This window comes from Eleginops maclovinus, chromosome 15 (assembly GCF_036324505.1).
Source record: "Eleginops maclovinus isolate JMC-PN-2008 ecotype Puerto Natales chromosome 15, JC_Emac_rtc_rv5, whole genome shotgun sequence".
NCBI classification, from domain to species: Eukaryota; Metazoa; Chordata; class Actinopteri; order Perciformes; family Eleginopidae; genus Eleginops; species Eleginops maclovinus.
In genome coordinates, this window is record NC_086363.1 from 5696982 (window position 1) to 5712341 (window position 15360).

General features: G+C 40.9%; 1 protein-coding gene across 1 annotated transcript in view; it reads left to right on the forward strand.

Moving 5' to 3' along the window:
• The window catches only part of LOC134876928 (synaptotagmin-14-like), an 18294-nt gene continuing 2934 nt past the window's right edge, over window positions 1-15360 (forward strand). The window contains 9 exon segments of the mRNA XM_063902189.1: window positions 1-25; window positions 3648-3695; window positions 7964-8110; window positions 10348-10485; window positions 11178-11440; window positions 12643-13071; window positions 13813-13993; window positions 14357-14413; window positions 15254-15358. Of these exon segments, the coding sequence (XP_063758259.1) occupies window positions 13-25; window positions 3648-3695; window positions 7964-8110; window positions 10348-10485; window positions 11178-11440; window positions 12643-13071; window positions 13813-13993; window positions 14357-14413; window positions 15254-15358 (1381 nt within the window). The 5' untranslated portion in view covers window positions 1-12.

Consider the following 15360-nt stretch of genomic DNA (forward strand, 5'->3'; position numbering starts at 1 on the left):
GGACGGAGCATCATGGCGATTGACGGTAAGAACTCGGTCTCAGGTGTCCTGCGGGACTCGTGTAAAACTTTGCCCATGGCATACTAAATACGTTGTGTGGGGGGAAAAATCACATGGTAGATTAGGAAAGCTGTCATTTTATATCCCGCTTCGTTTTTAAAATCACGCCGTGATTACCGCAGTGCTCCGGAGCTGTGGCTGGGACAGCTAGCAGCATCACCCGCGCTGGTGCAGGAATGTTATGATCCCTTCATGGGATGCATGCCCTACGAGTGAAAGTGGACATATATAGTCCCTGCATTTTGTTTCACGTATGCGCAAAATATTCGATCAAAACATTACATTACAATATTTATGTTTGTCTTAAACCGAAAATCACAGCAGGCTGCTAAGCATCACCTGACAACAACTTTGTTTTGTAACCGTTAAAGATCTACATCACCTGGCGGATGAATATGGAACGTTAAAAAAGAACGTTTGAGTTTGAAAACCTGCCGATAGATAACCGTTAATATTGTGGGTGCACCGTTCTCTGTATACACCAATGGGTTGTTGATATTACTACGATTCATGAGTGACGTGTACAACATGTGTACACAACGACGACAGGTCAGATGTCCCCTGTAGGTTTTATGTAAAGTGATGGGAACACATGACATTGAGCAGTGATAAAATGATGCAGTCATTGCAGAGTACAGGCGCGTGCCTTGGTCCTGTCCTGTCATGAGCACTATTGTGTCACGTGCAGCCATGCGTGCAGCAGCAGTGTTTGTTGATACACCAGCAGAGAGAGAAAGAGGGGGTACGGCTTGATGAAGGCATATCAGCGGTGACTCACCAGTGGCACAGGGAATATAGGCTATCTCTGCAATTCATACACTCATGTAATCAATCTTATTATTCATACAGCAGTGGTTCGTACTTACAAATCAGAATACAGGCAGACTGGACAGTTTCTATATACTGTATCTATGCAATCCAATGCAACTACTAGCTAATAATTCTACCTTTAAAAAGTTTATAAGTTGTCACTGTCTAGTTGGGACTTAGTTGGAAATGTGTCAATTAAGGGATACGTTTTTTTTTTTTTAGGTCACAGTCAAGTGTTGTACTGGACTGCAATATGCTGAGTAGAGTTTACATACATGACAGGGTTACAGTAGTATACAACACATCTCATTTTAATGTAGACCAGTACAACATCTAACACCTCTATGACAGTGTGAACAACAAAATCTTATGAGACATACAAGTATACTTCATGACAGAGGCCTTGTTTTGGATAACATTAGACTTTATTAAACATTAAAATATTGATATCAGAGTTGTGTCTTAAATATCTCAAAACGAGAATCGTATTTCTTTAAAAATATATATTTATCTTGTAGACATACTATTCTTTCATATAACTATAGAAGTTTAATTTAAAATATGTATACACCTAATTAATTAAAGGGATATAAATAAGCTGTTCCTGCTTTATTCTCCACTGGTCCTTAGCTGAGAAACAGCTGAGCACCTCTGCTTTATACAACGGAAAAAGAAGGCAATCAAATAACTTTTCCTATTACAGTAAAAAGCCTTACTTTTAATCTGAAGACATCAGTGACCAATGTATTACTGATTGCTACATTTGGCCAGCTTTTTGTCTCTGCAAGAACAGCCAATAGAGATATTCTGTCTCATTAAGTGAATTGATACTTGTTTGTGACAACCTCTGAGCTTCCTCTTTGCTCTGGCAGCGAAGCGTCACCTCAGACCATTTTCAGTATCCAATCCCCGAAGTAAGGAAATGACACAAAAAGTCTATTGATTGTTGGTTTAAATTAGGCCATATGAGCAGAGTTCGGGGGACATTAGTGCTGCACAATATGAGAAAGAAAGAAAACATCCAAATTAAGATTAATACTTGGAATTAATTAAGACCGATGTTGGGTAGTTTTCAGTTCTGCCTTTCTGCTGTCTTCATGTACATTTAAAATACAACAAATTGGTTTTCCAATCAAAGACAAATAGAAGGAAATGATTTCTGATATTTTTTTATTGAACAAAAGGCATCAATAAAAAAGAAAGATACTTCAAGGGAGGAATTCTGCTGTTACTCTGTTTGAATTCATTCAAATGAATCCCTGACACATTTTTGTAATTAAGAGCCACATTTATACAGCAGAGGTCTGCTTCTGCCTCACAGTAGATACCTGACTCATTAAATACTAAGGTGTTGAGCCGAGAGAGATAACGTGTGTGTGTGTGTGTGTGTGCGTGTGTGTCTGTGTGTTTAAGCTTTTGGGTGAGTGAGGGTGTGCGTCAGTATCCTTTATTAAGTTAAGCCTCAGGAGGATTGTGAAGGAATTTGTGATTTGAAAATAGTAAAACCTTAAAATATTTCCGGATAATGTGGAAGGAACATAGTAATTGGGGATAATTAGGTGAGATATGCATTTAAACTGTGGATGAAGACAGTGTTCAAACTAATGCAAGCATCGAGGTCACAGAGGACATGACCTCGCTTATTTTATTGTAAGACTTTACGGGGGCCCTGTTATGCTAATATTCAGGTTTCGTAATTGTATTTTTTGCATCTACTGTGACATGTTTAAATACTTGAATGTTTAGAAAGTGCTACCTCTTTTCACCCTGTGTCTGAAACCAGAGCCCATCTGCTCTGATTGGTTAGCTGGCCCGGCTCTGTTGTGATTGGTCAACAGCTTGGAGATGTCCCTCCCCTTATCACGTACAATGTGTTGGAGCACTAGCCAACAGAAGCGCACTTTTTACATAGTGATGTCACTATGTCGCAGAACTAGTTTTAGATTTTAGTCTTTGCAAACCATATACATGCACACAAAGCTATACAACACATTACAGGAAAAGGAAAACCCTAATAACATAATAGGGCCCCTTTAAAGGGCAAGGGAGAATTATATATTATTCACACACATTTTGTGGAATGATTTCACCATTTCTGACTTTCTTTAGGACGTCAGAGAGAATTAATATCAGAATCAGAAATCCTTTATTAGTCCCACAGCTGGGAAATGTACCTTTGTTACAGCAGAAGTAGCATAGCAGGTAAAAAATAGGCATGGAATAACACAGAATAATTGAAGTGAAAATCCCTGAACCTCATATTAACAGGCTTCAGCACAATGTTGACCCATTTACTGCAGACATATTCAGAAGTATTCCATTGAACATCAGTTACAGTTTCCCTGCTTTAAAGATAGTTACAGATTGCATTTCCCCTTGAATTTACACACCATTTTAACATCATATTTTTTAAATACGCCTATTGGATGGAGTAAGATGAGAAGATTGATCCTGCTCTCAAATCGTCTTAGCTTACTGTCATTAAGAAAGTGAATAAAAGAGGTTGAACTATTTGTTTTTAGCTAGGCCCCTCAAACATGCATACATGCAAATATTTCTACAATCACAAAATACCTCCCTCTTATGGAACATTCATAATAACATCATGTTCCTATATACCCATTTGAATGTTTTTCTCAGTTATTTTTCCAGCTAATCAGCTTTATTCAAAGAACCATCTGCCAGCTTCACTAACCTGAGGCATGAACATATGTTTCTACAGTATGTGGAATCATCTTTATAACCTTTGACTCCCAACTTCTCTTTCTCTCTCCCAGGAGGGGGGAGGAACTGTGGTGTTCACGAGCTCATCTGTGCAAGAAAAGGTAAAGCCATATTTACAGCCGAGCACTGCACTTGTGTTTCCGCATTAAAAGGATGGTTCAGATTGTTTGAAGCAGCATTGTAGGAGGCACTTATCCATAGTCAGTGTTTTACCTACAGGGGAGAGCGGTTGTAACGCCTTGTACTGTGGACGGGGGCAGCAGCAAAATGTAATTTAGCCACCTTAAAGAAACAATATTAGTTGAACTGTATGTTATATTTAGAGTATTATTAACATTTAAACACCAAAGTAACACAATAACACTAACAAACTAACCTATCGTGGCAAGGGGTAGACCAGCACCTTACAGTCGGGTGGCTTTGAAGAGAGAGGTAACCATTTCAGTTTCCCATCAAAAAAATGATGGCAAGGTAAAGCAGGGAAAATATATTACCTATAGCATACACTTAAATGTATATTTATTATTTTAAGGTGGGCCTTTATTTTAGGTATAGTTCAAATGTGTTTTGCTGCTTCCCTATTGCTTTACATCTGTGCTGGTCTGCTTCTCCAAACTGGTGCCGTACTGATCGCCATCTACTGTAGAAAATACACAGACTGTGGATAAGTACCTCATTAATCCCTGCTTCAAACAACCAGAACTAGTAGTATTTTACGTGTGTGTTTGTTTTGATCCTGCATAATGCTGTACATGCTTTGTAGTACTTCACAACATTACTTTAAAAGCAAACAGATTGCTACACCCAGGTTTACCTGAGGTTTGGTGGAAACAACGTGTTTCTAGATAGACTACTGAAAGCATAATGACCGTGTTTGAATTATGCACGCCGTATCAAGTTTTGGTTTACTTCAGCAAAAGAAGGCAGCTGTGTGTTCATGATTTATTCAGCGGCAAAGGTTTTGTTTCGTTTCAGAAGACCATGTGTAAGCAATATTTCCAGATTGCCTACCTACTTTTTAAACAAGCACACCCAGAAGCCAATGTAAAAATGCACTGATCCAAAAGCTTAAAAGTTGGGTAAGTAAATAGACTTATACATTCATAGATCATTTGTGCCCACAATGAGAATATTTGTATCGCAAATATGTAAAACAATAGCAGAGTCATTTGTTTCCCTTCTTTCTATGCCAGAAAAACAATTCATCTAAATGAACTCCGGTTTCTCTGAGGGTATTGTTCATTTGCTTGTTTGCACTTTGAATGGTTCAGCTGCTGTGTTTGTTGTTTGTTAGTCAGCTTGCTGAAGTCATTACGTGGTAGAAAAAGAGCAGATTGAATCCTGAGGCTCAGTTCAGAATCCTGGGTTCAGCATCAGTTCACACATCATGAAAAAAACCACAGATCTATGTTTTCTTGTTCATTCTGTTCAGACAGATAGAAAGAAAGAGAAGCGGCTGAGAGAAAAACAAATGAAAATCTATTTTAATCTGCTCTGCTTTAAAAACAAATATGAGCCTCTCTTGATAATCATGGGTTTTATATCAGAAATATAAGTGATTGCTGATTGAGAAGCTCGCTATCACTCCATTTTCCAGTGTACATTGATAGAGGCATCAGGTTACCTCAGGTTAGCTAAATTATTCAGCTCCTGTTGACATTTACAGAGCAGGGCCACATATGAAGTGTCTTCACACTCAGGGCCATGAGCTGCTCATTTCGACAACCCGCCCCTGTGCCCGGTGATCGCAGAGGTCATTCTGGCTCAACCACCACAACTGTCTGCAGTGAGAGTTGATACGTAAGCCTGGAAAGTGCTGGCACGGAGTTAAGTGTGAGGGATTTATTTCATGTTGGATTAATTCAGAGCAGGAGAACTTTGTTTTTTCCCCTCTTCTTAGATCATTTACTATCTATAGCAGCAGAATAGTGCTTTTGTGGAACAGCTGGCATTTAAGAGGATATTCATTTAGGGAAGGTAAGCTCCTGCCGCCACATCACCTCTCGTATCTCTCTCCTACTTCTCTTGCCATTCTTGGGAGTTTAGCATTCGTCACTTTGGCAGGTCTGCGGCAGCACTAGTTGTCAGGCTGCAGTGGTCTCTGCCTGTTGCCATGGTGAAAAAGTCCATAAGTTCAGTCTGTAGTCGGGAGGGGTGAGAAACTATGACTCTTATTTTTCTCTCCTGCGCTCTCATTTGTGCTCTTTGGGAAATGCAATTTAATCAGTGACAGGTGATGGTTGTTTCTGAAATGAGTGCCGGCTATAAAACACATTATACTACATTTGGCCAGCATTACCATTGCTTTTCTTATATATATATATACACACACATTTAATTATAGGGCTGCTACCTACACATTATTTGATTATCAATTTGTCTGCTGCATATTTTCTTAATCAATCAATTCACTGTGTCTATAAAATGTCTAAAAATTGTGAAAAAATCTACTTATGTTACCTAAATCCAGGTTTATGTTTTTTTAATACTATGAATACAGAATTTTCAACACATGAGACAAAAAGGACAGCAAATCCTCATAACTGCCAGGGGACTGAGGAGGTATATAAGCTTTTAGCTATATTACTGTATGATGCATTCAAAGTTAAGTCCTGTAATGAAATGAAGTATTATGGATGTGATCGCTCTCAGATTATCTTGTAAATAACTCAAATAAAGAAACTGGGACTTGGACGTTTTGGGCAATTTTGCTTAAAAATGTAAATTCTGATTCAAACAATGCAAATAAATATCACAAATAACATTTAAAGGCATAATCTTATACGATATCATATGCCAGAATGACCCTCTTGTAGGTACTTAGCTGCACTAATAACTGTTTTCATAGTGATACCAACTCAAATGTCATCAACAGAAAACAATCAGCCAATTCTGCTTGCTCTCCCGAAGCATTTTAGCGCCTTTCAGCTCATTGTTTTGGTTATATGGTTCACAATGCTATCACTATTGTTTGGTTTTCCAACACAGCAAGCAGTAAAGGAAACTTCCCCTGTAAACAGGTGACACACAATGTTAGCAACTAGCTGGTGAACTTAGAGAAGCATTCATATGCTAGAGAGTCGCATATTCCCCCGGTGGAGGCTAATAGACACTTTAAAAGAATGAATATTGGATTCTCTGCGTGGCCAGAAACACGACTCAAAATGAATGCTTATATTGCAAGAGAGAAAGGTTAAGAGCGAAAAAGGCTTGAAGACAAGGACTAACTCTTGGTAGCTACAGTGTTAGCGTCCCATTTACATCCAATGCAGAGCAAGCCTATACTCTGATAGAATCCAGCATTGAGATATACACAGTGGACATGCTAGTTATGCTAGTTTTTTCTAACATATCCTGTCACAAACTAATGTAGCAATTCCAACTCTTGGCCTTGGAAGTAACCGAGTCTTTCTTGCAGTTAGTAAGCTAATTAGCTGGAAATGCTAACATCTGCGGCCTATTGTAGAGCAAACAAACACACTTGAATCCATTCCTTAGAGCTTTTATTCTTGGTTTTGGTCCACCGAAGCACTGTGGAAATGTATAGCACTCCTACGGTTGCTAAGCTACCATTGGAACATGGTCGCTCAAGGGACAGGTTTAGTAAACAGTCAATAGAAAAACACCTGTGTGGGCGTTCAAAGCCTTAAAGATTGGTGACCCTAATAAAAAACTGAGGGATTCATTGTCGAAAATGTCAACTGTGGGATCATAAAGACTGTATTATGTGGTAAGAAACAAGACAGCACATATTACAGAGATTTGATTTACAAGCTGCCCTTTTTCACTGGGGCATTTGGTCTTTAGAAATACCGTTCATGCTTCATTGTCCATAAAACTTCTCCTTTTCTCCAGCTATTGCGTTGTGGCGTGTCTGCGTTTTAACACATGAAGTGCAGGCCCGGTGCGGTTTGGCTGGTTTAGTCCACATTTCATTCAGATACAGCCCCTTTGAGGTTCTCATAAAAATAGCACATCAGCAGCGCAGAGCAGCATGGTTACATGCAGTATGGTTGGCCTACATACACTGCTGTAGACTGTGTGGTGCGCCTTTGAAGTCGAACAAACACTGACTGTTTAAAAACACAATATGCTCCGCTGACACTGTTTGATTCCGAAATAAGATGCTTATCATCAATGAGGTTGAAAAAGTGGGGCTCGAAAAACCTTTCTTTTTTAGTTTAAATTTGATGCCAACTACGCTTGTATTTCTTTGTCATTTTTCTCAAGATTACAAGAAATGTAAGTGGTACATTCCTCTATGATCAGTATTATGTTTGTCTAATTTTTACATTATCTTTTTTTCCTGTCTGTCCTTCCTTCCTCCCCCCTCTCTTCTTCCCTCCCTTTATTTCTGTTTCCTCCTCAGTCTCTCCTGAGCTTCTGGGTGTCCTGTCTTCCATTGCAGCCTTCATGGCGTTGATGGCTCTGTTTTTTCTTTACCTCAGCAACAAGCTGTCAGTGGCGAGTCCTGATGACCTGTCACATCTCAACGGGTTAAAGAGCAGCCAGCCAGGTACTCATCACACACACAGACCAACCACAGTGGCTGCTTTCACACACATTAGGATGATCATTCGGTTATTGTGTGCAAAACATGTCCTCTTCCAAAGAAAAACTGAACATGTACAGAACGGAGCACAGGCAGGACCTCAGGGAAAACAGACACGAACACTTAGACAGACAGGCCTGTATAGTGCCGGGACTAATTACATTAACAAGAAACAGCTGAGGGCAGGTAAAGGCACAGGGGCAGCAAGGAGCTCACACACAGGTGGAAAGAATCAGGGGAATTACAAAGGTGGGAAAAAACACACAAGGACAGGAAGTAAAACCAGACAAGACACAAAGAAAAATAACCTTTCAAAATAAAACAGGAAACGTCAAACACAAAAACTAAGCTCATGACAAGTTCATCACTTTATTCCTTATCTGGTTGCATCATCCAGAGTACCACAAAAAAAAGGCCCCCCTCCTTTTATAGAGAACAATGAATAGAGATCCAGTTATGTAGGGGTAGGGGCAATAATATCCAATCCTATACGCATAATGAATCACAAATGTTTTTTCTGATTCATTTATAATTCAGGTGAATAACTTTGGGGTCACTGTTGATGATGTTGTTGCTGTTTTGCAGGTGGTTTCCATTGCTACAGTTAAAATCCTGCAGTATTAATATTATTATATCTGTTTCCATAACAGCCCAGCTGCTACTTGCTGACAATCAATAACTTTTGTATTGATCAAAAAGTTTGTTGTTATTCGATAAAAACCCAAAAGATTGGGAGACAGGATCCAAAATGAGAATGGATCTGCATGGGATGGAGCAAGCAAAATTTACAAAATGGGAAACACAGAGTCTGAAATAAACAGTTAGAATCTGGGGAGAAACCCTGAGAATGAGAAAAAATGTCTTTAAGTTGAGTAAAGAAGTTTGAACCGCTGCTACGCCAGGTTCATAAATGAATCTAAGTTTTATTCTGTAACACTATAAGAGAGTCCTTGTTTCGAAACATGTACAACGATAGGTTTAGTATGCACATGTTGATCTCAGCTCACATTGTAATGCTGGCTCTACACCCTGCTAACAACCACATGTCCGTGTCAGCACCTCTGATGAGATAATCTAGCGTCCTGCGTGCTGACGGGATCCCTGCCAGAGAGATGGCCTTCTTCAAAAGCTTCCAGCAGAACCTCCCCACTGTCAACATTTCCTCCCTCTTGGACTCGGTCACCAGCCGCGTGGACGACCTGGCCACAGCCGTCAGCGATGCCACGTACGCCGTCAGCGACCAGCTCAGTGAGCAGGTCACCACCATCATCAACAAGGTGGACGATGGGGAGATTAACGGGCAGGAGTCTGGTCAGGCTTCCACAGCACAGGAAGGAGGAAGCAAGGCCAGCAACACAGGATCAAAGACCAACCAATCCGTCGAAAACAACGAGGCTGAGTCCGCTCAGAACCAGCTAGAGTGGGAGTGGAGGGACGGATGCTGGCGAGTTAAAAAGACAGAAGTTGAGTTAGAAGAGGAAGAAAAGAGGAAGAAAGAGGAGAAGGAGCTGATGGAGAAGAAAGAGCAGAGGAGGAGAGAAAGGAGAGAAAAGCAGCTTGAGAAAGAAGTCAAGGCACAGAAAGACAAAGACGAATCCCATGATGGCGATAAAGAGGAAAATGCTTTAGAGAAAACAGATTTCGGACAAAACAGAAAGGCGAGTGATGGCGGAGACGTTACAACTCAGACAAAAGAGAATGATTGTGAAGAATCACCTCATCCTAAACAGATAAAGGAAAAAGAAGACAGAGGAGAAGAGAAAGAGGTGGCGGACAGCTTTGAGAGAGAGGGGGATGACGAGGAAGAAGCTGAAGTTACAAAGTCTTCATCAACAGGGAAAAAGAAGAAGTCTGACAAGAAGAAGAAGAAAAAAACAAAGGAGGATAGGAAGAATTCAGATGAAGCCTCAGAGGTGGAGAAAAAGAAGGAGAAAGGGAAGAAGAGCAAGAAGAAAAAGAAAGCAAACAAAGGTTAGATGGTGTGCTGCTTCTATTTCACCGCCTCAGTCTCTTCTCTTTTCTGCTTTCAAACTAAATACTTGGATTCTTAAACTGAAATTCTCCTTTCCAGCGTGCTGTTTGTGAGTTCCAGCATCTGCCTCTTCGTTCCTGTCTCCCGCATTTATTATAAACGCTGCACACATTGTGTTTTGTGAGAGAAATGAAATGTTTGAACAAGAGTCTCCGTGTTTTCTGTCCAGAGGGAGTTTTATCAGACAGTGAGGAGGAGAAAGGGCCCGAGGACATGGCTCCACAGAACACGACTTCAGCATGGAGCAACAAAAGCAAACAGTCCACAGAGCAGGGAGGCTACAGCAGTGAGGCCTCCAGCGGGCGAGGTGAGATTGAAACAAAATGTTATTTAACTCGAGGAGTACATACAGTGTAGAACATAAAACATTGAAGGTCACAAAACACACAGACACACTTCCAAAGTATTACAACATAAATAAAACCATGAAGGACTGCAAACAAGATAGTGTAATTTTGATTGAAGAAAACAGCAGTAATATAATGCAATAAGGACAATAAATGTTAGATGTAACACTATTATGAGATATTACACTTCCTGCTTCTCAAATGACTGACTCACCCCCTAAATGTTATTTCAAAGCATAGTCTCACATTGTGGCAAATACCCTTGTTTACATTCTTGCAGTCAGATATAAGAGAAGAGTTATACCATATTTCCAGAGATGTTTGACTCATTGTAAACCATTGTGTATTTTTCCAACAATCCATTTAACATATATTGCTGCATCATTACATCAAATGACATAAACCTATAAAACTTTGGAAAGTTTAAAATAAAAACAAGTATTTGAGTTGAATTAATCCAGGCTGTATTGCTTCAAAAAGATGGGCTCGCTCATGGGTGCGGCATAGTTTAAGAGGTTAACCCAACTCTCTGGTCGACTGTATGTTGCATACATAATGAATTTCTCTGCAGAGCACAGTGCGTCTCCGGTAACACTCCTCTCTCGTCTCACGTTACTCCCCGTCTGTCCCCTCTCTGTCACTGTCCTGAAAGCAGCCAACAGCATCCAGAGAATAAAGAAGAACTCGTCCCTTGGCGAGCCCCGGCCTCCTCCCTACCAGGACGAGGGCTCGACGGGGCGCGTGTCCTCTCGATCACGGTCAGAGCGAGGGGTCCGGAGGGGGTCGTCTGCGCAGCGCTGCGACAGCCCCCGCTGCTCCAGTGAGGCCAGCGCTGACCAGGACACTGAGAGCTACCTCAACAAAAACTGTGAGGAGGACATCCCCAGTGACAGCACGGCTGTCCTGGGACCAGAGGTGGGGTCAAAGCTTTGTCATTAATCAGCACACAGTAATATATGTCATACTTACCCCTATACCTGTCTGCAGTTCACCGTAACCTGGTGTTAAAAGCCCTCCTTAATGCCAGCTTATACAATATTTATGTTAAGACCACAACTGTAATTAAATGATTTGTTTACTGTGAAAATGGTGCTTAGGTTACAGTGTCAGTTACAGTTCAGGTCCTCTCAACGTAAGGAGGCAAGGGGATGGGGGATGCACCTGTTTAGAAACAACAAATACACCAGTATGTTTCTACAGAATAGCTTAAATCAAGTCTCAAATCTGACTCCTATCATCAAGTATCATTATACATTTTTTATCTGGATGCGTCTTGCAAGTTGTTTAGGGTTATTATTTAGAAAAATAAAAACCAGCTAAAAGCAGATACTTATAGGACTTTATTAGGTAATACTTTACTTGAATCGGTGTTCATAAGACTGACATAACACTGTCATAACCATGACATGACACCTGTCTTAACATTAATGAATACTTATGACAGTTGTCGTTAAGTGTCATTCGGTAAGTTATGTCACTTTTGATGCAAAGGTGACATTGTTTGAGAGACAACTTGTCATAAACATGTCATAGCAGACATCCATATATGACGGTTTAATGTCGCACTAAGATATCAAGCTAAACGTTTTTCTTAAGTTTGACAGTTAGGTCATAACAAGGACATCTCAAACAATGTCACCTTTGCATCAAAAGTGACATAACTTACTGAATGACACTTAACGACAACTGTCGTATTCATTAATGTTTAAGACAGGTTTCATGTCATGGTTATGACAATGTTATGTCAGTCTTATGAACACCCATTCAACTAAGTGTTACCCTTTATTATTTAACGTGAGGGGCTTTTTTTAAACTTTTTATTGCCAAAAAACGTTAGTCTGACCTGTACTTGTCGCAAACAGTGCTGAACTTCATCAGGAAACACAAGAGCTTGTGAATGTGGAGGAAAAATATGTCAGATTTGTCTTTTCTTTCTATTTTTCATCGAGAAAATCCATAAAAACCTACAAGCTTAAAACAGAAAGACAGTGTCAAGAATATTGTGACATAGATTAACTGACCTTATGCTATTCAGGAACAGGGGGAGATGATAAAGGTGCCTCTAACACTTTAGATTCCCTCTCTTTACTACTCCTCCGATTCTCTTCTCCACTCAGGACGGTCACCTCCCTACAGCCTACGAGCCGGAGCCATTTGCCAAATACGGCACACTGGACGTTGCCTTCGAGTATGATTCAGGGGAGCAGTGGTTGGCCGTCACGGTCACCGCAGCGACAGACATCCCCGCTCTGAAACAGACGGGTAACATCGCGTGGCAGGTCCACCTCGTCCTGCTGCCCACCAAGAAGCAGCGGGCCAAGACGGGGGTGCAGAAGGGGCCCTGTCCCATCTTCACGGAGACATTTAAGTTTTCCAGGGTGGAGCAGGACGCCCTCGGGGACTACGCCGTGCGCTTCCGCCTGTACAGCATCAGAAGGATGAAAAAGGAGAAGGTCCTAGGGGAGAAGGTTTTCTACCTGACTAAGCTGAACCTGCAGGGGAAGATCGCTCTGCCTGTCACCCTGGAGCAGGGCTCTGAACTCACGGTGAGAACACTTTGTACAGTTCTATCCATGCACAGTTTTATCCGAAGCGCTGGGATTCCAACAGTCCAATTAGTAATCAATATAACTTCTTTTAAGACCAGGAGCAGCAGGAGCTTGAACCATTGGCATTTTTGTGTTATCAAAATAGTTGCTCTTTAAATGTATTAGTCAACTAATTGTTCTAGTTTTAAATGAGTCTTCTCATTATTTATCAAGGTTCAGTTCTTGTGTTAAAGAATCAGGGTTTCACTTCATCATTCATTGCTACATTTCGCTGGATGACTCAATAGCAATGATAGAGATCAGTAAATGGAGGACTGGGGGAGATAAATGTAAAGCCAGGAGATCAACACTTTTTGTGAGTATTTCTGAAGAGAACATAAATACCTGTACCAAATTTCAAGGCAGTTTATCCAATAGTTATCTCTAGAGATGGGGCTTATCTGTAGAGAAGCCCATAGTGAAATAGGATCAACAATTCCAGGATTACAAAAATCTGTAGGGTTTAGAAGCAAATTCTGTGCAAAAATATCATGGTAATCAATCTCGATATTTCTGTGTGAATGAAAGTGTTGGAACGCCTGACATCCGTGACTAGAACGATGCTGCTAATGGGGCTAAATTGTGCTTCATGTCTGATCCAAACTCCAAACATACAGTAAAGTATCCCACAAAAACTTTAGTGAGTAACCCACTGCGTATCTGTTTGTGTGTGTGTGTGTGTCTGTGTCATGTTGCCAGGGTTGTGGCTCTGTGGTGAGCGTGTCTCGCAGTGCGGGAGCTCTGTCCTATCGCTCCACTGAAGACTCCTCACTGCCGGAGCTCCTCCTGGGTCTGCTCTACAACTCTGCCACGGGACAGTTATCCGCTGAGGTGGTCCAGGGAAGCCACTTCAAAACCCCGGCGTCTGAAAAACCCGTCAGTACGTACAAAAGCTTCCACGTTAGACTTTTTATTCTGTTGTGTTTTGAGTGACATCTTCCTTTCTTTAAAATTCTCCCCTGTAATGGTGCTTCCCCAAAGTGTGCCGATCACACGCAGCCGTTGTTTTGGCAAAACAGATGGGCAAGACTCCCAGAAACATGTATAAAAAATTAACTGTGCCCCATTACATTTTTAATGTTTCCTGGCAACAAGAACTAAAGCCATAATGCTGAAACATCTGCTGCCTGTCAGAGTCCCCCTGAAAGCTGACCTTGTGGTGTATCTCGATCTTTAAACTGTTTCCTCTCTCTCTTCCTTCTAACTGTGTGTGCCGTGGTGTGTGTGTGTGTGTGTGCCACAGACGGTCTGTTCTGTTGTGTTAAACACTTTGTTGGGGGGCAGCTTTATATCATGAGAGGTAAGTCAGCAGTGAATTACTTGATATTTGATCGGTATATGTAAAGGTTTTGTCCCAAAAAGTTGTAAGGACTTGAAAACTGTCCACAGTGATATGTGTTGATTTATGAGAGTAACTAGGACACAAGTATGTGGATGTGTTTAAAATGTCACTGTTAATGCTGTAAGCAACACAAATCAAATGAATAATATAAGACACAGATATCTAAACAGCCTGGCACTCTATCTTCATACAGTAGGTTTTAAAAAAACACTATAATATTGTACAGTGTGTATCTGGTTTACTTGCATACACTGACTTTTGATTATAGCACGGGTTTTCAAAGTATGAGACTGTGAGCCTCCCCTCAGTCAAAGCTTAGGGGAAAAAGCCCTTACCCACCCTTAGCATACTTGCTTAACTCAATTTCTGGTTGCCTTATGGGACTATGATTATGTTATTGGACCCTTTACATACGCAACAACTGAAGCAATAGAGCCTTACATTGCTGTTTGAATTATCTTGACACTACAAGTCAGATATAAAAAAAGGTAATTTACTAGTTTCTGAGCCTGGGAGAGTAGGAGAAAAAAGACGTATGTACAGTATCATTATCTCTTAAACCTAATCAATCACATTTAGGGTAATTTAGATGATCTTTTTTGATAGAATATGTAATATTTCTGCATCTTTGACACTGTTTGGTGACCCCCTTGGGAGTCCTGTCTCACACTTTGAAAACACTGGATTAAAGCACAAGAAAATAAGTCAAACACTATGTAAACCCCCCAGTTTGTTGCAGTACTGATATCCCTCCACTGGATGGCTCTCTCTGCCTCTCTCTGCCCGCTCTCCTTTCAGACACCTACGTGAAGCTGACCATGCTGGACTCCAAGGGAAAGGAGATGTCCAAGTGTAAGACAGCCGTGTGCCGCGGGCAGCCCAACCCCACCTACAAGGAGACCTTC